The sequence below is a fragment of the Heteronotia binoei genome, chromosome 15 (assembly GCF_032191835.1).
Source record: "Heteronotia binoei isolate CCM8104 ecotype False Entrance Well chromosome 15, APGP_CSIRO_Hbin_v1, whole genome shotgun sequence".
In the NCBI taxonomy this organism is placed as follows: domain Eukaryota; kingdom Metazoa; phylum Chordata; class Lepidosauria; order Squamata; family Gekkonidae; genus Heteronotia; species Heteronotia binoei.
Genome location: NC_083237.1, coordinates 40,311,379 through 40,336,478, shown reverse-complemented (window position 1 = coordinate 40,336,478; position 25,100 = coordinate 40,311,379). Strand labels below are relative to the sequence as shown.

Here is a 25,100-nt window from a genome sequence, read left to right as displayed (position 1 = left end):
CTCCACTGTCTTGCAATGCAGAGAGCCGTGCAAGTACCTCCCATTCAAACATCGTAGTGCCAGACCGTCCAGTGACCCTAGAGCACCCAGTCCATCCTGATGTCTCCCCAGCAGTGCCCCTTTGCCGTTTTAAGGCCCCCAGCTTATCAATGATAGCCAGCCGCAAGCGATTCGCTTCCTCAGCACCATCATCAGGGGCAGTTTTCTGCCCCCTCTTCCCAGGTGCATTGGCAGGCTGCTTCCCCTTGGACTTACCCTGCCCCTTCTTTGGCCCCATGTCAGTTGAAAAAGGGGGGTGGAGGGGGGGAAGCAAAAGCACTGAGAGGGCACCCTTCTCCACTGAATAAACCCCTACCAAAAACACAAGGAAGGGGATGGGTGGGAGTAGAAAACAAGAAGCTGCAAAGCAACCTTCTCACAACTGGGCTGCAAGCCCCAACACTCCCTCCGCTGGCAAAGTGTGTGGAACAACCAAAAGCCTGTTACCACCCTCCGTTAAACTCCCAAGCCCCGACAAGCCTGCAATCCCAAGTAAGGGACTGACTCTGACGCAAGGCAATGAGCCGCTGGCCGCCCGTTGCTCCTGACAGGCCTTTTCCGCTCCCCAGGTTGCAGACAGGAGGCTCTCAGCAGCCCGACACTCGCCGACATGAGGCTCTTGGCTCCCGGCACACTCACAGCACCATGAAAGGAACTGCCCAGCCGAGAGCCACAAAGCAAGCGCGTGGCTCAGGGAGGGGCCAGGACTCTTATAGTCCTGGCGCTCCACCCTCCAGGAAACCCCGGATGGCCAGGAAACGCGTCGTCTCCTCCTCCGGCAGAGAGGCAAATGTGCCCCCCCCCATCTACGGCCGCTGTTGTGGCGTGGCAAGGCATGAGCTGAATTTCCTTCACAGGCTGCATGGCCCAGCTCTTATTCTTTTGGTTCTGGCATGCACAGAGTGTGCCCTCCTAACAGTTATGGCCTATGACCGCTATGTTGCCATCTGTAGCCCTTTGCGTTATCCTGTCATAATAAGCCAAGATTTTTGTATCCTTTTAGAAGCCAGTTCATGGCTGAGTGGTTTTATCATAGCCACAGGAAAGACCTTCTTCATCTCATGCTTGAGCTACTGTGGACCCAACATCATCAACCACTTCTTCTGTGATGTCTCCCCAATTCTCAATCTAGCCTGCAGTGATTTGTCATTCATTGAACTCATTGACTTCCTGCTGGCCTTGCTCATTCTCATTGGACCACTCGCTGTAACAATAACTTCTTATAGCTGTATTATCTCTACTGTCTTGCACATTCCTTCAGCCAAAGGGAAGGGAAAGGCCTTTTCCACCTGTGCCTCACATCTTTTGGTAGTCACCGTTTTCTTTGCTGCCACCATTTTCATCTATGCCCGACCAAGGGCTCTCACCTCTGTTAATGCCCACAAAGTTGTGTCTGTTGTCTATACAGTTCTAACACCACTTCTTAACCCAGTTATTTATTGTATGAGGAATCAAGAATTCAAGGATGCCCTCAGAAAAACCATTAATGGATCTTCTTTAAGACAAATAGGCTAATGTTCTAAGAGCTCTATTTAGGCAACAATATAGAAAAGATGCTACATTCTCAGATACCATAGAAATTTGTATTCCAGTGTTACACATATGTAGATTAGTTAGACAGTTAAAAAAATTACTACAACACTGATTACTTGTGCTCCATGTAACATAATATTCAAAGCTGTATAACTCTTGAGAGAATGCATTAGAATCCTTTCTGACTATCTGCATTTTAGATTGCTAAACACATCTCTTTGGATGAGCCATCACCAGAGTTTAGAGAGTTAAATGACTAGTGGTACAGTCCTATTCAGGGACACTCCACATCATGCAAATTTATTTTAATTTGTTTATACTGGAATAATTCTGCATAGGACCATATTGTGGATCTGGTAACTAACTGCAACCTCTGGCAACTAAGAGAAACCTTTTAACAGCTTTATTATATGGCACTAGATGTGGAAGACACCAGTTTTCTTTGAGTGAACCATCACAAGGGCCTAGAGAGTATGTAATACTATTCAGAATTTCTCCAGCCTAATGCAACTCATTTTAATTGTTTTACACTGAACTAATACTGTATGGAATTATACTATGAATCTGATGGCTAGGATTCCCAACTTGAGACCCCTTGTTCTTGGTGGCTTTTCACTGTGCTTTGGTGTGCATGTGTGTGTCATTTGTGACATTTGCCCCTCCTTCTTTCTGTACTACCCTTTACACATTTGCTATGTGCACACAGACACAGAGCAATAGGTCAATAATATGTCTAATATATATGTCTATAATATATATGTCTCATTTTGACAGGATGATTCTCAATGTGTGCTGTAGAGGTATAAGTTTGCTCCAGCCGATGGTAAGACAAAAGAAGGAAGGAGAAAATAAGTTAAGGCCAAGAACAGTTCATTAAAATGTTTATTGTCGTTTCATAACTGGCACATCTCCAAAAGCAGTGGTGTGATTCACAACCATATATATCAGTCTCTCATGTTCTTATACACAACCATCCACCTTCAACATGTTCTTCTTCCAGTGTAAAGGTGTTATTCTTCATCTATGGCATACATCCTTTTTTTGTAATCATTCTTTTATTCCTTTATTCTATACTTCATTTGGTATACATCATTTCTCCTTTTTGTCTTTGCTTTTCTGTCTATACTTCTCTGTTTCTGGGTCAAACTTTTGGAAATAATCAACTTTCTGTGGTTTCATCATCCATGTAAGTAAACTGAAACCTTTCTTTCACTAAAGATTTGTAGCATAGATGATCATAGATGATCTACTTAGTCCCCCTTTTCACTGTGCCCATTCTACTGCATCACTGGTTCTCTAATTCTTTCACCCTTCCTCCTACCAGGGTGCCAAATAACCATATAATATACTTGAGTGGAATGAAATAGTGTAAGCATTATGAAATTAAATTAGATTAGTATATAAAAGAGAATTTTAAACTATGAATAGGTGTATGTTTATTGAGCCAAAACTACATATAAGGTAGAAAATAATCATATGACAGTTTGTTGAGAGTGTTGCTAGAGCATATAATTACGCCAACATGTTAAAATACCCAGAAACCCACAGAGTGTCAGGCATATCTTCCGCCTACACTATTATTTGGTACTATTGGATTATGGTCCTTGGTAAGAACCTCTGCTTTAAAGCAATGCCTATTTTATTCCTTACAATCCTATTCCTTTTACTTACATTTTAAAAAAATGGAGGGATGAGTTGAATAAATATATTCTTCAGAACATTCCATCATTTCCTTGTTAACTCAACAACTCTCAACTCCATGCCTCCTAGAATATATCCAGTCCTTGTAAGGAATTTAATGTATTGGATGCAGGTGTCCCATTTTGTTTTAGTCAATTTAGAATAGATTTAATGCTCACAGGAAATTTGGGGTGTGTAGGATAGAGGTCTAATTTTCTTTTGGTCAGATTAATCTGCATATCTGGGGAAGAATATGTGAATGATCTGATTTTGTGATAGGCAACGAATTACTTTTATAGCTAGATACAGCAAATGTATATCAATACTTACAAAACCTTAATGACAAGATTATTCCCATTTTACTATTTCTATTATATCCTCCCCCTTTTTCCTATATATATTAAATAGAATTCTATATTAATTTTAGTATTGCATCAACTATTTTTCACTATATATATATTATGTTACCCTATTTATTTCTGGAATCTGAAAACAATGTATATTTTGGTAGAATTTTTAAATTTACTCCTACAAAAGAATGTGTGCTTTTTCCTGGTGAGCATTCTGCAATGAACTCAGTGAAAGAAATGAACTCAGAAAGAACTCAGAAAGAACTCAGTGAAAGAAATGATTCCTCAGCTGAGAGATGTTTTAAAAATCTTGGAATATGGTGTTTCCATAATGAGCAACACTTTTACACCCCTGGCATTTTCAGGTGATCATTATCGCTGATACACATGCACCAAATTATTGACATCAAAATGGACTATATGCCTGACACTCTGTGGGTATCTGGGTATTTTAACATGTTGGAGTAATTATGTGCTCTAGCAACACTCTCAACAAACTGTCATATGATTATTTTCTACCTTATACGTAGTTTTGGCTCAATAAACATACACCTATTCATAGTTTAAAATTCTCTTTAATATTCCAATCTAATTTAATTTCATAATGCTTACACTATTTCATTTCACTCAAGTATGGTTATTTGGCACCCTCTTACTTTTTAAAAAAGATCTAGTTTCCAGTTAACTGTCTCAAAGACCTTTTTTCCTGCTTTTGTAGAACATGCTATTTAATTTCCCCCTCAGTCTGTTTTGGAAACAACTTCCTGTCTTTCATTTTGTAGCTTCCCCATTTTTATACTGTTATTAAGGCCTTCTGCCTTTTTCAGTGAATTTGACAGGAGGCCACTGCCCACAGCTGCCTTTGTTCTCCGTGGGGTACAGAAATAACTTTGCTTAAGCTTTACAGAAAGATTCCTGTTGCCTATTTTAATCAATTTTTTTAACAGTGATCTCTTATTATACCATATAGTAGAGGGTTTTTTGTCTCTGTGTCTTCTATCGTATCTTTTAAAACTGTCTTTTAAATCAGTGTCACAAGCATTAATGAACTCCCATCCAAGTTTATTTGCACTTTCAGGTCAGTCTTGATGGATCTATCTAATAATTCTACCAGCTAACTGAATCTGAATGCTGGGTTGTTTTGTTTACTTTTCAGTCATTGGGGTGGCATTTATATATTGTTACCTTTTGAGGACAGTATGTGAATATGCTTATTTTTTATGCCATTGTTATTTTCTTTCACGGAGTTTGTAAAATGTAATGTAATGTAAAATTTTATTTATATCCCGCCCTCCCCCGCCGGAGCAGGCTCAGGTGTTTATGCCAAGTGTTTCCTAAACACTTAGGAGCTTCTTTTCTGCAACACAAGCATGGCTGTTAACACACACACCCCAAAAAAATTATATTTCTGTACTCACATTTATCTGTCTTTTTTTAAATTCTCCTCTATTTTATCCTCACAAAAAACCTTGGGGGAAAATGATACTGAGAGATGGTGACTGACTGGCCCAAGGTCTTTCAGTGAACTTCATGGCTGAAGTGAAATCCCCCCTAGTCATGACACAAGATTGAGTTGACAGGGTTGCAAGGTTCCCCCTGGCCACTGGCAGGGGAAGGGGGATGTAGGGTTGCTAGATCCAGGTTGGGAAGCTCCTAGAAATTTATGGATGGAATCTGGAGAGGCCAGAAACCTCAGTGGGGTTATAATGCCATAGAATCCATCCTTCAAAGCAGCCATTTTCTCCATGGAAACTGATCTTGGCAGTCTGGAGATAAGCTGTAATTCCAGGGGATCCCTAGGTCCCACCTAAAGGCTGGCATCCCAAGTTGATATCATTCATTCTCCTTTAGCTCCTGTAATTTCTTTTCTATCTCTAAACAATTGCTTCTTCCCAAACTTGGCCATCTTCCCTGTGATTTCTGTTATTGTCTTGTGTTATTCATTTTCTTGTTCTCTCCCTCCCCCACCCCTCAGTGTATATTTTCTCTGTAACCCTTTTAACCATTTTGCTCTTGCTTCCTCCCCCCCCCCCTTTATTATTCCATATGTACTAGTATCTATTTTATATAATATTGTCATTATATTTTCCTTTTAGAGTCTCAGTTATTGGACTTCAGATCAGTATATCCATGACAAATATGGGCATCAGCTGGGGTCACAGGATGGTCAAAGAATCTGCCACCCTGCTATATTCAATTTCCATGGAATATCCAAGAAGCAGTCAGAGGCAATATGACAGAATTATATGGCTGTACACTTCACATTTTAGAAACAAAGGGGGCCTCCTGATTGTGCTGTTTGCAAAATAACAGCAGCTCATGCTGTCTCATGAGTATGGGAAAAGAGGCCAAACTACCAGGAATTTTGAATTGTAATAATATTCTCCTCCCCAACCCAGTGCCAGGTCAGAAGCATAGTTTCAGAGTCGCATATCTATGTACTAATGGTAAAGAGTGACCTCCCCACCCCCCGAATTGGTGATACCTAAATATGTGAATCAGTGATAAACAGATTTTCCTGCCAACTTGTGGAACTCCTCCAGTTTGCAGGAAAAAAAAAATTAAACTGAAAATAAAAGCTATAGGGGGGTTAAATTTCTCCTAAATACAGTTGTCTTTTCCTGCACATTGAAATGCACTTAGGAAGCTCCTCCAGTTCAGCAGCCAATTCAAGTGGAAGAATATGGCAGCAGTGGCTGTGAGCCCAGCCATAGGAGAGGATGCTGGCTGCTCTTCTGGGCCTAGGCATTCCAATCCTGGGCACAGCAGAGGATGCTGGCAGTCCAGTAGCAAAGGAAGATGCTGGCAGCAAGGCTTAATGCTAGGTAGTGGGACCTGGAGCCTCATCAGGCTCAACAATGGGAGGTATATGGGCTTCCCCACTATGAGTCTTGTGAGGCCCCTCTTGTTTCCATAGATTATTCTTAAAAGGCATGTGAAGAAAACATACCATGCCAGGAAGGTGATGTTAGAACGTAAGGATTATGACACATGCACTCTCTGTACTAGAATGGAAAGTCTTTGAATAATAAAACCTTGCACAAGGTAAAACATGCCATCATATGTATGACTACATCAAGGTGGTTTTCATTTTACAGATATGTATATGTGCTTGTACACATTTGTAAAGCTCCATGTAAAGACAGTATCAGTAACAATTGTCAATGCAATAGCATGAACATTGCTTTTGCGTTTATTAGTTCACCGATATGTACATGTGCATTCATGAAATGCCAAAGAACAGAAAATATCAATTACTCTTTTATAGAAAGAAAGAGGGGGACAGATGAGTGGGTGGATGGATGAATGGCTGGATGGATGGTTGGATGGATGGATGGGAAAATATGTGGATCATAAAAGGAAACTGCAAAATTCTCTGTACAAAAGCAGAACAATTGGAATTCCTAGGGCGTTTTCGCACTGACCTTAATCGGCAGCGACGCCCCTCTTCAGCGCGCAGGATCTGCCCGGATTTCGCACCAATTGCCGTGGAGCACCCAGAAGAGCTGGAAAGTCCCGCGGCTTTTGAGGCGCAAATGGAAACCGCCAAAAACCAGTTTCCATTTGCGCCGCAAAAGCCGCAGGACTTTCTGGCTCTTCCGGATGCTCCGCGGCAATTGGTGCGAAATCCGGGCAGATCCTGTGCGCTGAAGAGTGGCGTCGCTACCGATTAAGGTCAGTGCGAAAATGCCCCTAAAGTTTTTCACTTCAGAAACAATTGGAGCAATTAGGAATTCCAAGTCTGCAGAGGAATTTGGATGAAGAAAATTCTGAATCCTATTTATATTGTTCTGGTTGACATACTTACACAGCTTTTCACCTTTCAATGTAGGCCTAATTTTTTTAAAAATGAGATGTTACAAAAACTGGGCTTCTTAATAAACATACAATTGGCTATAATTTTATATAGCATTTGATTTAGAATGTTGTTTGATTTTGAACATTCAATATGGATAGGGTTATAATATCTTCCCTTTGAATATTTTTTTCAGTTCTGCAACATCAGTAAGTTATCTAAGATGCAACTGGCAAACCAGTCACATGTGACAGTTTTCATTCTGGTGGGGTTTCCAGGAAGTTTAAAACTGCAGCACTTTTTATTCACAGTTTTTCTGGTTTCCTACACCCTAACAGTGTTGGAGAATTTGATCATCATTGTACTAATCTGGGTGAACATCAAGCTTCATAAACCTATGTATATATTCCTGGGAAATTTTTCTTTCCTGGAGATCTGGTATGTCTCAGTCACTGTCCCCAAGATGCTTTCAGGCTTTGCTACACAGAAGATGGATATTTCCTTTACAGGCTGCATGGCCCAGCTCTTCTTCTTTCTGGTTCTGGCATGCACAGAGTGTGCCCTCCTAACAGTTATGGCTTATGACCGCTATATTGCCATCTGTAGCCCTTTGCGTTATCCTGCCATAATGAGTCAAGATTTCTGTATCCGTTTAGCAATCGGTTCATGGTTAAGTGGATTTTTTGTAGCAACAGGAAAGACCTTCTTCATCTCACGCTTGAGCTACTGTGGACCCAACATCATCAACCATTTCTTCTGTGATGTCTCCCCAATTCTCAATCTAGCCTGCACTGATTTGTCATTCGTTGAACTCATTGACTTCCTGCTGGCCTTGCTCATTCTCATTGGACCACTCATTGTAACAATCACTTCTTATAGCTGTATTATCTCTACTGTCTTGCACATTCCTTCAGCCAAAGGGAAGCGAAAGGCCTTTTCCACCTGTGCCTCACATCTTTTGGTAGTCACCGTTTTCTTTGCTGCCACCATTTTCATCTATGCCCGACCAAGGGCTCTCACCTCTGTTAATGCCCACAAAATTGTGTCTGTTGTCTATACAGTTCTAACACCACTTCTTAACCCAGTTATTTATTGTATGAGGAATCAAGAATTCAAGGATGCCCTCAGAAAAACCATTAATGGATCTTCTTTAAGACAAATAGGCTATTGTTCTAAGAGCTCTATTTAGGCAACAATACAGAAAAGATGCTACATTCTCAGATACCATAGAAATTTGTATTCCAGTGTTACACATATGTAGATTTGTTAGACAGTTAAAAAAATTACTACAACACTGATTACTTGTGCTCCATGTAACATAATATTCAAAGCTGTATAACTCTTGAGAGAATGCATTAGAATCCTTTCTGACTATCTGCATTTTAGATTGCTAAACACATCTCTTTGGATGAGCCATCACCAGAGTTTAGAGAGTTAAATGACTAGTGGTACAGTCCTATTCAGGGACACTTCACATCATGCAAATTTATTTTAATTTGTTTATACTGGAATAATTCTGCATAGGACTATATTGTGGATCTGGTAACTAACTGCAACCTCTGGCAACTAAGAGAAACCTTTTAACAGCTTTATTATATGGCACTAGATGTGGAAGACACCAGTTTTCTTTGAGTGAACCATCACAAGGGCCTAGAGAGTATGTCAGTCAGTCAGTCAGTCAGTATGTAATGCTATTCAGAATTTCTGCAGCCTAATGCAACTCATTTTAATTGTTTTACACTGAACTAATACTGTATGGAATTATACTATGAATCTGATGGCTAGGATTCCCAACTTGAGACCCCTTGTTCTTGGTTGCTTTTCACTGTGCTTTGGTGTGCATGTGTGTGTCATTTGTGACATTTGCCCCTCCTTCTTTCTGTACTACCCTTTACACATTTGCTATGTGGACACAGACACAGAGCAATAGGTCAATAATATGTCTAATATATATGTCTATAATATATATGTCTCATTTTGACAGGATGATTCTCAATGTGTGCTGTAGAGGTATAAGTTTGCTCCAGCCGATGTAAGACAAAAGAAGGAGGGAGAAAATAAGTTAAGGCCAAGAACAGTTCATTAAAATGTTTATTGTCGTTTCATAACTGGCACATCTCCAAAAGCAGTGGTGTGATTCACAACCATATATATCAGTCTCTCATGTTCTTATACACAACCATCCACCTTCAACATGTTCTTCATCCAGTGTAGAGGTGTTATTCTTCATCTATGGCATACATCCTTTTTTTGTAATCATTCTTTTATTCCTTTATTCTATACTTCATTTGGTATAAATCATTTCTCCTTTTTGTCTTTGCTTTTCTGTCTATACTTCTCTGTTTCTGGGTCAAACTTTTGGAAATAATCAACTTTCTGTGGTTTCATCATCCATGTAAGTAAACTGAAACCTTTCTTTCACTAAAGATTTGTAGCATAGATGATCATAGATGATCTACTTAGTCCCCCTTTTCACTGTGCCCATTCTACTGCATCACTGGTTCTCTAATTCTTTCACCCTTCCTCCTACCAGGGTGCCAAATAACCATATAATATACTTGAGTGGAATGAAATAGTGTAAGCATTATGAAATTAAATTAGATTAGTATATAAAAGAGAATTTTAAACTATGAATAGGTGTATGTTTATTGAGCCAAAACTACATATAAGGTAGAAAATAATCATATGACAGTTTGTTGAGAGTGCTGCTAGAGCATATAATTACGCCAACATGTTAAAATACCCAGAAACCCACAGAGTGTCAGGCATATCTTCCTCCTACACTATTATTTGGTACTATTGGATTATGGTCCTTGGTAAGAACCTCTGCTTTAAAGCAATGCCTATTTTATTCCTTATAATCCTATTCCTTTTACTTACATTTTAAAAAAATGGAGGGATGAGTTGAATAAATATATTCTTCAGAACATTCCATCATTTCCCTGTTAACTCAACAACTCTCAACTCCATGCCTCCTAGAATATATCCAGTCCTTGTAAGGAATTTAATATATTGGATGCAGGTGTCCCATTTTGTTTTAGTCAATTTAGAATAGATTTAATGCTCACAGGAAATTTGGGGTGTGTAGGATAGAGGTCTAATTTTCTTTTGGTCAGATTAATCTGCATATCTGGGGAAGAATATGTGAATGATCTGATTTTGTGATAGGCAACGAATTACTTTTATAGCTAGATACAGCAAATGTATATCAATACTTACAAAACCTTAATGACAAGATTATTCCCATTTTACTATTTCTATTATATCCTCCCCCTTTTTCCTATATATATTAAATAGAATTCTATATTAATTTTAGTATTGCATCAACTATTTTTCACTATATATATATTATGTTACCCTATTTATTTCTGGAATCTGAAAACAATGTATATTTTGGTAGAATTTTTAAATTTACTCCTACAAAAGAATGTGTGCTTTTTCCTGGTGAGCATTCTGCAATGAACTCAGTGAAAGAAATGAACTCAGAAAGAACTCAGTGAAAGAAATGATTCCTCAGCTGAGAGATGTTTTAAAAATCTTGGAATATGGTGTTTCCATAATGAGCAACACTTTTACACCCCTGGCATTTTCAGGTGATCATTATCGCTGATACACATGCACCAAATTATTGACATCAAAATGGACTATATGCCTGACACTCTGTGGGTATCTGGGTATTTTAACATGTTGGAGTAATTATGTGCTCTAGCAACACTCTCAACAAACTGTCATATGATTATTTTCTACCTTATACGTAGTTTTGGCTCAATAAACATACACCTATTCATAGTTTAAAATTCTCTTTAATATTCCAATCTAATTTAATTTCATAATGCTTACACTATTTCATTTCACTCAAGTATGGTTATTTGGCACCCTCTTACTTTTTAAAAAAGATCTAGTTTCCAGTTAACTGTCTCAAAGACCTTTTTTCCTGCTTTTGTAGAACATGCTATTTAATTTCCCCCTCAGTCTGTTTTGGAAACAACTTCCTGTCTTCCATTTTGTAGCTTCCCCATTTTTATACTGTTATTAAGGCCTTCTGCCTTTTTTCAGTGAATTTGACAGGAGGCCACTGCCCACAGCTGCCTTTGTTCTCTGTGGGGTACAGAAATAACTTTGCTTAAGCTTTACAGAAAGATTCCTGTTGCCTAATTTTAATCAATTTTTTTAACAGTGATCTCTTCTTATACCATATAGTAGAGGTTTTTTTGTCTCTGTCTTATATCGTATCTTTTAAAACTGTCTTTTAAATCAATGTCACAAGCATTAATGAACTCCCATCCAAATTTATATGCACTTTTAGGTCAGTCTTGATGGATCTATCTAATAATTCTACCAGCTAACTGAATCTGAATGCTGGGTTGTTTTGTTTACTTTTCAGTCATTGGGGTGGCATTTATATATTGTTACCTTTTGGGGACAGTATGTGATTATGCTTAATTTTACGCCATTGTTATTTTCTTTCATGGAGTTTATGCCAAGTGTTTCCTAAACACTTAGGAGCTTCTTTTCTGCAACACAAGCATGGCTGTTAACACACACACACCCCAAAAATTATATTTCTGTACTCACATTTATCTGTCTTTTTAAAATTCTCCTCTATTTTATCCTCACAAAAAACCTTGGGGGAAAATGATACTGAGAGATGGTGACTGACTGGCCCAAGGTCTTTCAGTGAACTTCATGGCTGAAGTGAAATCCCCCCTAGTCATGACACCAGATTGAGTTGACAGGGTTGCAAGGTTCCCCCTGGCCACTGGCAGGGGAAGGGGGATGTAGGGTTGCTAGATCCAGGTTGGGAAGCTCCTAGAAATTTATGGATGGAATCTGGAGAGGCCAGAAACCTCAGTGGGGTTATAATGCCATAGAATCCATCCTTCAAAGCAGCCATTTTCTCCATGGAAACTGATCTTGGCAGTCTGGAGATAAGCTGTAATTCCAGGGGATCCCCAGGTCCCACCTAAAGGCTGGCATCCCAAGTTGATATCATTCATTCTCCTTTAGCTCCTGTAATTTCTTTTCTAACTCTAAACAATTGCTTCTTCCCAAACTTGGCCATCTTCCCTGTGATTTCTGTTTACTGTCTTGTGTTATTCCTTTTCTTGTTCTCTCCCTCCCCCACCCCTCAGTGTATAGTTTCTCTGTAACCCTTTTAACCATTTTGCTCTTGCTTCCTCCCCCCCCTTTATTATTCCATATGTACTAGTATCTATTTTATATAATATTGTCATTATATTTTCCTCTTAGAGTCTCAGTTATTGGACTTCAGATCAGTATATCCATGACAAATATGGGCATCAGCTGGGGTCACAGGATGGTCAAAGAATCTGCCACCCTGCTATATAAAGTTTCCATGGAACATCCAAGAAGCAGTCAGAGGCAATATGACAGAATTATATGGCTGTACACTTCACATTTTAGAAACAAAGGGGGCCTCCTGATTGTGCTATTTGCAAAATAACAGCAGCTCATGCTGTCTCATGAGTATGGGAAAAGAGGCCAAACTACCAGGAATTTTGAATTGTAATAATATTCTCCTCCCCAACCCAGTGCCAGGTCAGAAGCATAGTTTCAGCGTCGCATATCTATGTACTAATGGTAAAGAGTGACCTCCCCACCCCCCAAATTTCTCCTAAACACAGCACTTTTTATTCACAGAAAATAGAAAATGCACAGAAAATATCAATTACTCTTTTATAGAAAGAAAGAGGGGGACAGATGAGTGGGTGGATGGATGAATGGATGGACGGATGGTTGGATGGATGGATGGGAAAATATGTGGATCATAAAAGGAAACTGCAAAATTCTCTGTACAAAAGCAGAACAATTGGAATTCCTAGGGCGTTTTCGCACTGACCTTAATCGGCAGCGACGCCCCTCTTCAGCAGAAACTGCAAAATTCTCCATACAAAAGCAGAACAATTGGAATTCCTAAAGTTTTTCACTTCAGAAACAATTGGAGCAATTAGGAATTCCAAATCTGCAGAGGAATTTGGATGAAGAAAATTCTGAATCCTATTTATATTGTTCTGGTTGACATACTTACACAGCTTTTCACCTTTCAATGTAGGCCTAATTTTTTTAAAAATGAGATGTTACAAAAACTGGGCTTCTTAATAAACATACAATTGGCTATAATTTTATATAGCATTTGATTTAGAATGTTGTTTGATTTTGAACATTCAATATGGATAGGGTTATAATATCTTCCCTTTGAATATTCTTTTCAGTTCTGCAACATCAGTAAGTTATCCAAGATGCACCTGGCAAACCAGTCACATGTGACAGTTTTCATTTTGGTGGGGTTTCCAGGAAGTTTAAAACTGCAGCACTTTTTATTCACACTTTTTCTGGTTTCCTACACCCTAACAGTGTTGGAGAATTTGATCATCATTGTACTAATCTGGGTGAACATCAAGCTTCATAAACCTATGTATATATTCCTGGGAAATTTTTCTTTCCTGGAGATCTGGTATGTCTCAGTCACTGTCCCCAAGATGCTTTCAGGCTTTGTTACACAGAAGATGGATATTTCCTTTACAGGCTGCATGGCCCAGCTCTTCTTCTTTCTGGTTCTGGCATGCACAGAGTGTGCCCTCCTAACAGTTATGGCTTATGACCGCTATGTTGCCATCTGTAGCCCTTTGCGTTATCCTGCCATAATGAGTCAAGATTTCTGTATCCGTTTAGCAATCGGTTCATGGTTAAGTGGATTTTTTGTAGCAACAGGAAAGACCTTCTTCATCTCACGCTTGAGCTACTGTGGACCCAACGTTGTCAACCACTTCTTCTGTGATGTCTCCCCACTTCTCAATCTAGCCTGCACTGACTTGTCATTGGCTGAACTCATTGACTTCCTGCTGGCCTTGCTTATTATCATTGGTCCACTCATTGTAACAATCACCTCTTATACCTGCATTATCTCTACTGTCTTGCATATTCCTTCAGCCAAAGGGAAGCGAAAGGCCTTTTCCACCTGTGCCTCACATCTTTTGGTAGTCACCATTTTCTTTGCTGCCACCGTTTTCATCTATGTTCGACCAAGGGCTCTTACTAACGTTAACGCCAACAAGCTTGTTTCTGTTCTCTATACAGTTCTAACACCACTTCTTAACCCAGTCATATATTGCATGAGGAATCAGGAGTTCAAGGATGCCCTTCGAAAAACCATTAATGGGCCTTCTTCAAGACAAATAGACTAATGTTGTATGACCTTTATCACATCTGTGCAACAGATAAGGTGCTATGTTTTCAGGATTGTGGGGAAATTTGCAGTGACAGGCAATGGGAAACTACCTCTGAACATATCTTGGCTTGAAAACCCTTTGGGGTCACCATAGATCAGCTGTGAATTGAAGAAGAACAATTGCATGGTAGTATTATGCATATCCAAATTTCTCAGGCTGTTTGAAAATACTACAAACTGCTTACTTGTGCTCTGTATAAAATGCTTTTCCTTCCTGTGGACAACATAGCTTACATGTATTTAGAGATGGGTGTTATCAATTGAATTGTGTTCATTTCCTTGATTGAGCCATAGATATGGTACTGTAGCCAATTTACTTTCCCTTCCCTCTGGTATTCATGTTACTAGAAGCACTGCAAATGGTCTACAGTTTTATTTTTAAATCTGAAAATAGCAATATTTTGAAATCTGAATGTAAGAGGCCACTTTGTGATCCCACCTAGAGTTGTATTTAAGCAATAGTATGTGGAAAGTATTAAAAAAGTGATGCTTTTGAAAAGCGGAGAAAGGGCCCAAGTGCATGTGACTCTGGGAGTTCCATGACCGAAAGCTCCCAAGCTTCTTTCATACCAAGCGTATGAAATCATTAGAAAAATATAGGGGGGAGGGAGATCAGCCTTTTCATGGACCATTTTCCCTATATGAAATGGCGATCTACAATCGATATTTACTTTGTGAGTCATACTGTATGTTTGACCACAGCAATTTGGTGTGGCTCAACAACACAGCTATTTGGTTTGACCACAGCAATTTGGTAGGTCCTTATTTCCCAGCATAGCGCCCTGTGGCACAGAGTGGTAAAGCAGCAGTACTGCAGTACTGTGATCTGAACTCTCTGCTTACGACCTGAGTTCTATCAAAGTGAAAGCTGGTTCAGGTAGCCGGCCCAAGGTTGACTCAGCCTTCCATCCTTCCGAGGTTGGTAAAATGAGTACCCAGCTTGCTGGGGGGAAAGTGTAAAAGACTGGGGACGGCAATGGCAAACCACCCCGTAAAAAGTCTGCCGTGAAAACATTGTGAAAGCAACGTCACCCCAGAGTCAAAAACAACTGATGCTTGCACAGGGGAACTTTCCTTTCCTTTCCTTTCCTATTTTCTAGCATTGCAGCACCGGGGGGCTTTTTGAGCAGGAAAGCACAGAAATGCAGTTCTGTTTGACTTGGCATCAGAGTGTGTGAATGAATATGCAAATGAGTTCCTGCTGGGCTTTTTCTACAAAAAAGCCCTGTGAAAAACAACTGTGACATCAGGGTGTGTGGCCTAAAATGCAAATGAGTTCCAGCTGGGCTTTTTCTACAAAAAGTGTAGTAAAAAACAAAATCTCATATTCTTGAACTAGAGCCAAGTTTTTCATAATTTGATGTCTTCCATTAGCAGTCTTCTTCCCATTGTTTAAAATGTGCATTTGTTCTTGCAGGAGATATGGAAGGAATGTTTTTGAGATGTGATAGAAATTCTAAACCAATTGATGGGAGAAATCCAGCTGAGGAGCAGGAAAATAGTGAGAAGGGAAGATTTAAGTGCCTCTTCTCCTCTGATTCTATGCTCCAAACTACTCTCTCTTGGGGCTTTAAAAAAAAAAAAACCTCCACCAGTAACCCAGTACCACTTGCCTACCATGTTTAGCACGTAAATATATGTATTTAGATGTACACAGGGGTCATTCCATAGAAAAAGGGATGCAGGGGCACATCAGCACAACTTATTTGCATAGTTATGAGTTCATTTGCATATGCCATACACCCCTGACAACACTGGAAGATGTACTAAATTATATCAGCTCAGCATCTACCTTAAAATACTTCTTGAATTATAATTGTCATAATAAAACCTTACTCTCATCATACTTTTTAAATTAATTTCTCCTATGTGGCCTTGGTGGCATGATGAAAATTACCATATGTCTGCTTTATATATATATTGGTTATTTTCACATATTTTGTGTGTGTGTGTGTGGGTGGGGGAAATACTAGAAACTTTGTCAAATCTTACAGTTCAGCAAAATTTTCTGAGCGGGGTTTGAACAATGGAGCCCAGAAGCATTTTTTTAGGGGTGGGGGGGTGGGGAGAAAGAGCAAAATAAATTTAGAGGTTCCAGAGCATCGCTCCTGCCCAAAATGAGGCCTGGATGTACATATCTACAAACACACAAAATAAGTATGGTATACATTTTTAAGTAATATGCATCTGTACAAAGAAACACATGATGGATTTACAGTGCAATCCAAAACAAAATTACATCATGCTAAATCAATTTACTTCAATGGGGTTAGAAGGGTTAGGATTGCGCTATTAATTGCATCCCCATTGGAATAAAGAGGCAGACAAGAATGTTGGGAAAAACAGGCCACTTTATTAACTACAACTCAACATGGCAAGGTAACAGCAATAGGACGAGCCCTGAGATCTTCTCCTGACCCCGCCAAGTCCTATGAAAGGGCGAGCCACCCTGCCCCCAGCCTAGCCATACTAATGTGGCTAGAACCAGGCCGGCAGACCACACATGCCCTCCCCTTACCCCTGCCGCTATCACCAGAAGGAGGCGACCAAGGGGAGGCATGAAATCCAATCCGTATTCCATGACATTGAGCCGTAAAACCCATCTGCCTTTCCTATGGATTGCCTGCACAACACAGGTGCTAGGCCTGGGTGCTCACCGGTAAGGTCTAAACCCCTTGCTCATTCCGCCAAGTGACCAAATTACCTACCTCCCTAACTGCCACACCACTACTTGCAGTACAAGGTAGGCGAAAAACACCCCACCAGTGGCCAATTAGGTGAGAGTGAAAAAATTCCTACCTGGCCCCTAATAAGGTGACCAGTGGAAACCTGTACTACTGCAGGGTGGGTGGGTGGGCCAAAAGCTCCCTGGAATTGCACAGGGAGAGGCGGGGTGAGGCTATTTATAGCCCCAGCCCCGCCCAACAAGAACACCCAGATGCCCGGGAACGAGGCCTCTGCATCCTGCCGGGGCTGCAAAAAGCAACCCCAGGGCGCACAGCCGCTTTTGCGGCTGGGGCGGGGCCAAATTTTCTTGGTCTTACATCCATCTTATTTCCCTTACCTGTGTTGAAATATCAGCAACAATTTCTCCATCTCAATCATAGGAGGGAAAAAGATATCACCAAAATCCCCCACTTCATGCCACTCTTGAATCTAAAATCTAGAGTTGCCAAGTCTGTGTTGTTAAATACCTGGAGACTTTGGGTGGTGGATCCAGGAGACGGTAGGGTTTGAGGAAGGGAGGGGCCTCAGCATGGTACAATGCCATAGAGTTCACCTTTCAAAGATGCCATTTTCTCCAGGGGAGCTGTTCTCTGCCAGCTGGAGATAAGTTGTAAAAGTGGAAGATCTCCAGGTCCTACCTGGAGGCTTGCAAAAATACTAAAGTCCCTTCATGTTTCTTGGAATGGAGAACACCCAGAACCTAAGGCAACTTGGTATGTCTGATCTACCAGATATAGCTAATATATAATTTTACAATTTATAATTTGAGTGTAGAGCTTCTCAGATATATCTTAAGCCATTCACCCATTTGGAAAGAAGCTTTGCAGATTTGCCTCCCAGAGGAAAACTACACAGGATGTTGGGGATGAATGAGTAGAACCTCCGGTAAATAAATTAGTAGCAAAAATCAGCTGAGGGGCAAAACATGAAATGGAACAATTGAATCATGAAGGGCATATGCTTTATGCTCTTACACCATTTTCTCAAACAAAAAGGCCCACTGCTTTGGAGCATTTAAGCCCTGGTACATAAGAGGATGTAGAACAGGGTATCCAGTCCTCAACATTATATTTGTCCAATTTCAGTGAACAATTGAATAGAATACTGTCCATATGCTTTCCCTTAGAGAGTTATAAATAAAAGTAACAGAGATTAACTTTTAAAAACATGAACACTGAAAATCAGTCCAAGGATCATATCTGGGAGAAGACAAGATCCCAAGAGGAATTAATGACTTCAGCATTGTTCCTGTCTGCTGTTTTGAGTATTTGAGTCACATCTCTTCAAGCTAGATAAAGCAGATTTATGACTTGAGGATAGAAAACTCCCACAGATGCACAAGGTGTGTTTAAATAATTGATTGTTAGTGAACATATCCCACAGGTTTTTGCTCTGGAATATGGGTTAGGTCTCCCGTGTGCAGAAAGATTCAGTTGAAATAGCAGCAGCAAATAATGCTGCACATTTTCTATGGCTTGGATTGTAAGAAATCAGCATCATGCTGAGAAATTTTAGGTTTAAGAAAAGAAGGCAATAAAAAGAGATAAGAGTAAGTGGGCAAACAGGTAGACCACCTTTGGAATTGTTTGCCAAAAATGTAATGATTTTATGAAGCATTTGGAAATTAGAACTTCAACAGCAAGCTATATCAGACTATTTCTTTAAGGATTTTGCTGTTGAAATCATAATACTAATCTAGTGATTGGCACCTGGATTGCATTATTTTTGCATCCCAAGGATGTTTACTCTCTTCTGAAGGTGACTATGTATGTATGTTTGTGTGTGAGAGTGTGTATTTAATGATAACACATTAATCTTCAATATCAAGTTTCATTATATATACTGTTTTATTATTTAAATAAACATAACACATACAAATGAATGTTCAGAGTTGAGCAGTGTTAGAAAAGGGCAACTACAAGAATGAAGAATAAGAAGAGTTGGTTTCAATACTCCACTTTTCTCTACTTTTTAAGTGGCTTACAATCACTTTTCCTTCCTCTCCCCACAACAGACACCTTGTGAGGCAGGTGGGAATGAAAGAAATCTTAGAGAACTGTGACTGGCCCAAGGTCTCCTGCAGGCTTCATGTGAAGGAGTGAAGAATAAAACCTAGTTCTCCAGATTAGTGTCCACTGCTCTTAAGCGCTAATGTGACCAGTTTCTCACTAGCCTTATGCATGCTTTCACACTCCTCTTCTCAGCAGGTCTTCTGTTGGATTTCACACTATCTGACCCAGGGCTGCAACTAGCTTCTCCTTTTTCATGCAGCAAACAGAAACTAGTTTTTAGAGGATCTAAAGGTGGAGGAAGTTGCAGCTCTGGGGAAGACAGTGTGAAATCTGACAGAATCCCCGCTGAGAAGAGCAGAGTGAAAGCAGCATAAGGCTAGTGGGAAATTGGTTTGGCTCTCATGGATCAAGGTGCTGGAACACTTCCTTTACAAAGAAAAGGCTAAGAGTTTGAGAACTATTTTTTAATTAAAAAAACAAAACAAATCGACTAGGATGAATGGTATACTTAAAAAACCTGCAATTTATATAGATTAAAAAGAGATAAAATGTTTACCCAATATACCACTGTCTTATGAAATTCACTACCATGAGATATGATGGGCCATAATGTAAATGCCTTTAAAATGGCGTTTGAAAAAAAATCATGAAAAATAGATCCATTAGTTATTAGAGCTAAATGGAACATGTGTGTTCAATAGCCATGTAGCTCTGAATAGCTGAACATAGTGATGAGTAAAGAGTGATATAGTGGTTAAAATGTCAGATGAAGATCTGGGCGACCCAGGTTCAGTTCCCCACACTGCCATGGAAGCTTGCTGGTGACCTTGGCTAGCTACATATTCTCAGTCTAAGGTATCCCACAGAGTTGTTGTAAGGATAAAATGGAGAGGAGGATAATGATATAAGTCCCTTTGGGTGGAGAAAGGCAGGGTATAAAGGAAGCAAATAAATAAATGCCCTGTATCATAAACTGAAGCATTTGGCTGGCGTCTGTAAGAAACTGGATGCTGAACTGGACAGATCTTTAGAACAAAGCAAAAAGTCAAGTAGCACCTTTAAGATCCACAAACTTTTATTCAGAATGTAAGTTTTCATGTGCATGCATTACATTCTGAATAAAAGTTTGTTGGTCTTAAAGGTGCTACTTGACTTCTGCTTTGTCCCACTGCTTCAGACCAACATGGTTGCCCACCTGGATCTATCTGGAAAACTCTTTGGTTGCCTGATACAGCATAGCTCTTCAGTGTTCAACCATCTTCTTTCATTTGCATGCACATTAAAAAATAACTTCTAAAGCACAAGGGGGGGGGTGGATTTTTTTTTTTAGTATAGTAAGTGAAAGAGGATGTATCCTATTATTCAAAGTAAAATAAAAAGCAAGGCTCTGTTGATAGATATGCCCCTTCCTCTCTTCCTCCCTCATTATAATGAAAAGTCATAGAAGCAACTGCATGAGTCAATCAGTTGCTCTACAAGGGCTTACTTTATATGCTTTCAAGCAGTTTTTCCCACAAAGCTGCACATATGATCAATGTTCCCTCTAAGATGAAGAGTCTTGTGAGCAAAAATTCTACTTTGTGAGCTGCTGGCATTAAAATTGTGAGCTACTGCATCAATTATTGTGCTCTGGGGTCATCTTTCCTGAGCTAAGACAAAAATCTGTGAGCTACCTCATGCTAACTCAGCTTAGAGGGAACACTGCATATTATATTATTTTCATAAGATATCATAATGGACCTTCCCTTTACTCTAACTTATTCTTTAAAGTGGTTGTGAAAACACAGCTGTACTAGGAGACAGAGATGGTATGAAGGTACAAAAAAATCTTAATACTCTGCAATATATAAGATAGACAGGATACATTTAATTCAAAAAGCCTTTAAAAAGCCTTTTTTTTCTTCCAAGTTCATACTTTATATTTGATTTGTGTATTAAAAGGCTGAAATCTGAGAAAACATTTGTGGATTAGTTGTGATCTAACAGCCCCAATGCACATTCACAGTGCACATCAAGAAAAAAAAAAAGACAGTAGATTCCTTAGGGTGTCTGCTCAAGTGTTTTTGGAAAATGCATCCACCCCTTTCACATTAAATATTTTATATGGGGAATACTTGAGTGACTTTGAACATCTATAGCAGGCACAACTGCTGCATAAAGCATGAAATCTTTTAGATAAAGCATACATTTGTTCTTTGTTGTCTACTTGCATTGCTCCAATCCCTAATTTGAAAACATATTGTTATATTTCTTGTCTGTTCAGTCTTATTTTGCTGTTTTGTAAATTTTTCCTGTGGCGCAGAGTGGTGAAGCTGCAGTACTGCAGTCTGAGCTCTCTGTTCACGACCTGAGTTTGATCCTGGCAGAAGCTGGGTTCAGGTAGGTTGACTCAGCCCTCCATCTTTCCGAGGTCAGTAAAATGAATACCCAGCTTGCTGTGGGGGAAGTGTAGATGACTGGGGAAGGCAATGACAAACCACCCCGTAAAAAAGTCTGCCATGAAAACGTCATGATGCAATGTCACCCCAGAGTTGGAAACGACTGGTGTTTGCACAGGGGACTACATTTACCTTTAAAATTTCCCCATTTTTCAAATGTTTCTCTCTCTCTCTCCCTCTTTCTCCCTCTCTGTTTTTCATTCACATGAAATTCCTAAAATGAAATGCATCTGATGAAGTGAGCTCTTTTCCACCAAAGTTCATGCTAGAATTGTTTAAAGTATGTCTTTAATATGCTGCAAGACTCATGATTGCAAAAAAATCAGACTCGCTCTAGTAAATATTGGCGGTCATTATTCCAATCACACACACCTATGGATGTCTTACCAATGGTAACCAGCGTGGTATAGGGCAGGGGTGGCCAACGGTAGCTCTCCAGATGTTTTTGCCTGCCTACAACTCCCATCAGCCCCAGCCAGCATGGCTGATGGCTGGGGCTGATGGGAGTTGTAGGCAAAAAACATCTGGAGAGCTACCGTTGGCCACCCCTGGTATAGGGGTTACCAGAATTGCTGTAAGTCTGGGGTCACCTGGGCTCAAACTTCGGCTCAACCATGAAACTCAATGGACAACCTTGGGTCTGTCACTCTGCTTCAGCCTAATTTAGCATTGTGGGTTTTAAATGAAATGGTGAAGATGTAAGCACATTATTGTGAACATGTTTGATGAACAAAGTGATAACAATAACACAGAAGAGAGATGGGAATATTCACAGTGTGTATCTATCAGACAAAAATAGCACCTAATGATCAACCATCAGATAGTCCCTATAACAAATACAAGACATACAGCATGCCAATTAATCACTAGCTTGACAATATTAATGTTGTTTTCCTTCCCTTTTCTTTTCCTCCTTCTTCACAATTTCACTGGCCAGAGAAGATGTTGGTATGGAATCGGCCAACAGAACTGTGGTAAAGGGTTTTATCATCCTGGGCTTTTCTGCTTCTCCACAGATCCGCATTCTGTCCTTCATGCTAGTCTTGGTCACCTATATTCTCACAGTAACTGCCAATGTAATCATCATCTCAGTCATTAAGACAAATCATAAACTTCAGCGTCCCATGTATTACTTCCTGGGTAATTTCTCCTTCATGGAGATTTGGTACACAACGTCCACTGTGCCCAAGATGCTAGAAAGTTTCCTGGTTGGTGAGAGTACTATCTCTGTGGCAGGCTGCATCTCCCAGCTTTACCTTTTCTTTGCCTTGGGCTCCACTGAATGTTTCTTGTTAGCAACTATGGCCTATGACCGCTACTTGGCTATCTGCCGTCCTCTGCATTATCCAACACTTATGACTCTGCAAATAAGTACCTGGATGGTGACAGCAGCCTGGGTGGCTGGATTTCTTGCCCCCTTGGTTCCTATTGTCCTTATTTCTCAGCTTTCATTCTGTGGGCCTAAGGAAATCCACCATTTCTTCTGTGATGCTGGGCCCCTGCTGAGGCGATCATGTGGTGCTGCCTTTCTCAGCTCAACACTTGTGACAGTGCTGGCCTCCATGGTCATCCTCAGCACCTGTTTGCTCACTATGGTGTCCTACACCTTCATCATCTCCACCATTCTCCATATCCCTTCAGCCAGTGGGAGGCAGAAGGCATTTTCAACTTGTGGCTCTCACCTCACTGTGGTGGTCATTTACTATGCCACAGTCATCTTTATATATGTACGGCCGATCTCCCCTACTGCTTCTGAACTGGACAAAGTGGCATCAGTCTTTTATGCAGTAGTCACCCCACTTCTGAATCCAATAATTTATACCCTAAGAAACAAGGAGGTTAAGGAAGCTCTGAAGAAGTTGGTGATCAGGAAGCAGGTGTTTGTGAAGAACATTGGAACTGTAATCATGGTTTGCTGGTAGAAAAAAGTGGCATTATACAGGCAAGAGAGAAAGTCCAACACTATTTTAATCACCTTTACCCAGCTACTGCTCCCAGAATCCTTTGGCAAAAACAGTGTCAGAGTGATATACAACTAATTTCAGCTTGTTGTATAGGTAGCAGACAGCTAGCTCAGCCTACTGTTACCTGAATTGCCCTAAAAATAGGGTTCTGGGGAATTTACTGTGCTGGGCAATCAGGCTTTAGCGAGATCTTGAGAATCTGTATATACAGAAGGTGTCTGCTTTGGAAATCACCCAATGACGAGGAGATTTGGTCTAATAATGGGGGGGGGGCGTATTATAGAATAAAGGCAAACATACAAGGGTATAAAATCACACAACACACATATAGTCCAAATGAAAATAGGTTTGAAATAGACAGGGGTATACACACGGGTAGACAAACAGGGTAGTAATTACCTATCATAGTCTTCGAGAAAGGCTCCAATGGCAACAAAAAAGGGAGTGGGGGAGATGACCCTCAACTGATCAGGTATCGGAGGTGTATCTAAACAGCAGGGTGAGGGTACTGCCAGATACGCATGTGTGGGGAGTTGGGTCAGAGGTTATAAGGACTACCTTGAACCCTTAGGGAGTAGGAGGTCCAGGGGATTATGACACTGGGTCAGATTGGACATGATGCGGTACCACATGGTACATTACCTCAGAAAAGAGAAGGCTCCAGAATGACAGTTTGGGCCAGGTATGGGTGGACGGAGGTGATTAAAACAAGTCATACAAGCTTATCTAAAAGTGACAATAGAGGGCCAAATTGGTACCTAAGGCGACACCCAATCTACACAAAGAACTCTGGCTCTGGGTGAAGATGGTCTTCCTCTTCTTGCTCTTCTGGCTGGCACCATCCTTTATCTAAAGTTCCATTTGACAAAGACTTGGGCGGTCCAGCAGGATCCACGCCTAGTTAAGCGTGATTGCCTTATGTAGATGTTTGAAACAGCTGTTGAGTACGTGAGCCTCTCACTTCTCTTTCATAGAGTCTGGCAGTGCAGGAAAATGGTTGCTGATGATGTTAGCCTACTAACATGGCTTTCATGGACAAGGCTGGAAACCATTTGCCTGGACAGTTCCTGGTGGCGCGACTTCTTCCACTGCAACGGCTGAGATGGTGCATGCACAGAGCGGCTGGGAACCCATCTGTACTTCTGGGTAGCACTCTTCCAGAGATATAGAGTGCTGTTGTAATGCTGAGGCTGTTAGTATTCACATTAGTCTATTATAAAATGGTAGGTAAAACCCACATTTCACAGCAGATGTGTGTGAGTTGAAACTCCAGGCACCCTGGCAACCAGACGGGTGATTATGATGTTCGTAT

The 25,100-nt window shown here is 40.3% G+C and overlaps 4 protein-coding genes across 4 annotated transcripts; all 4 read left to right on the top strand.

Moving 5' to 3' along the window:
• Positions 1-889: 889 nt before the first annotated feature.
• LOC132583527 (olfactory receptor 6B9-like) lies at positions 890-1,554 on the top strand. The gene has a single exon (XM_060255154.1). It carries the CDS (start codon positions 961-963, stop codon positions 1,552-1,554), a length of 594 nt encoding a protein of 197 aa, XP_060111137.1. The 5' UTR covers positions 890-960.
• Positions 1,555-7,621: 6,067 nt separating this feature from the next.
• On the top strand, positions 7,622-8,587 carry LOC132583526 (olfactory receptor 6B1-like). The gene has a single exon (XM_060255153.1). The coding sequence runs from the start codon at positions 7,622-7,624 to the stop codon at positions 8,585-8,587; it is 966 nt and encodes a 321-aa protein (XP_060111136.1).
• A 5,071-nt stretch (positions 8,588-13,658) lies between these two features.
• On the top strand, positions 13,659-14,603 carry LOC132583525 (olfactory receptor 6B9-like). The gene has a single exon (XM_060255152.1). It carries the CDS (start codon positions 13,659-13,661, stop codon positions 14,601-14,603), a length of 945 nt encoding a protein of 314 aa, XP_060111135.1.
• An 8,171-nt stretch (positions 14,604-22,774) lies between these two features.
• LOC132583524 (olfactory receptor 6F1-like) lies at positions 22,775-23,746 on the top strand. Its single transcript, XM_060255151.1, has one exon. The coding sequence runs from the start codon at positions 22,775-22,777 to the stop codon at positions 23,744-23,746; it is 972 nt and encodes a 323-aa protein (XP_060111134.1).
• Positions 23,747-25,100: the final 1,354 nt, after the last annotated feature.

What these genes read in the sequence shown, in the direction of transcription:
- LOC132583527 (XM_060255154.1), top strand. Translation starts at nt 961, where the DNA reads ATGGCCTATGACCGCTATGTTGCCATCTGTAGCCCTTTGCGTTATCCT.
- LOC132583526 (XM_060255153.1), top strand. Translation starts at nt 7,622, where the DNA reads ATGCAACTGGCAAACCAGTCACATGTGACAGTTTTCATTCTGGTGGGG.
- LOC132583525 (XM_060255152.1), top strand. Translation starts at nt 13,659, where the DNA reads ATGCACCTGGCAAACCAGTCACATGTGACAGTTTTCATTTTGGTGGGG.
- LOC132583524 (XM_060255151.1), top strand. Translation starts at nt 22,775, where the DNA reads ATGGAATCGGCCAACAGAACTGTGGTAAAGGGTTTTATCATCCTGGGC.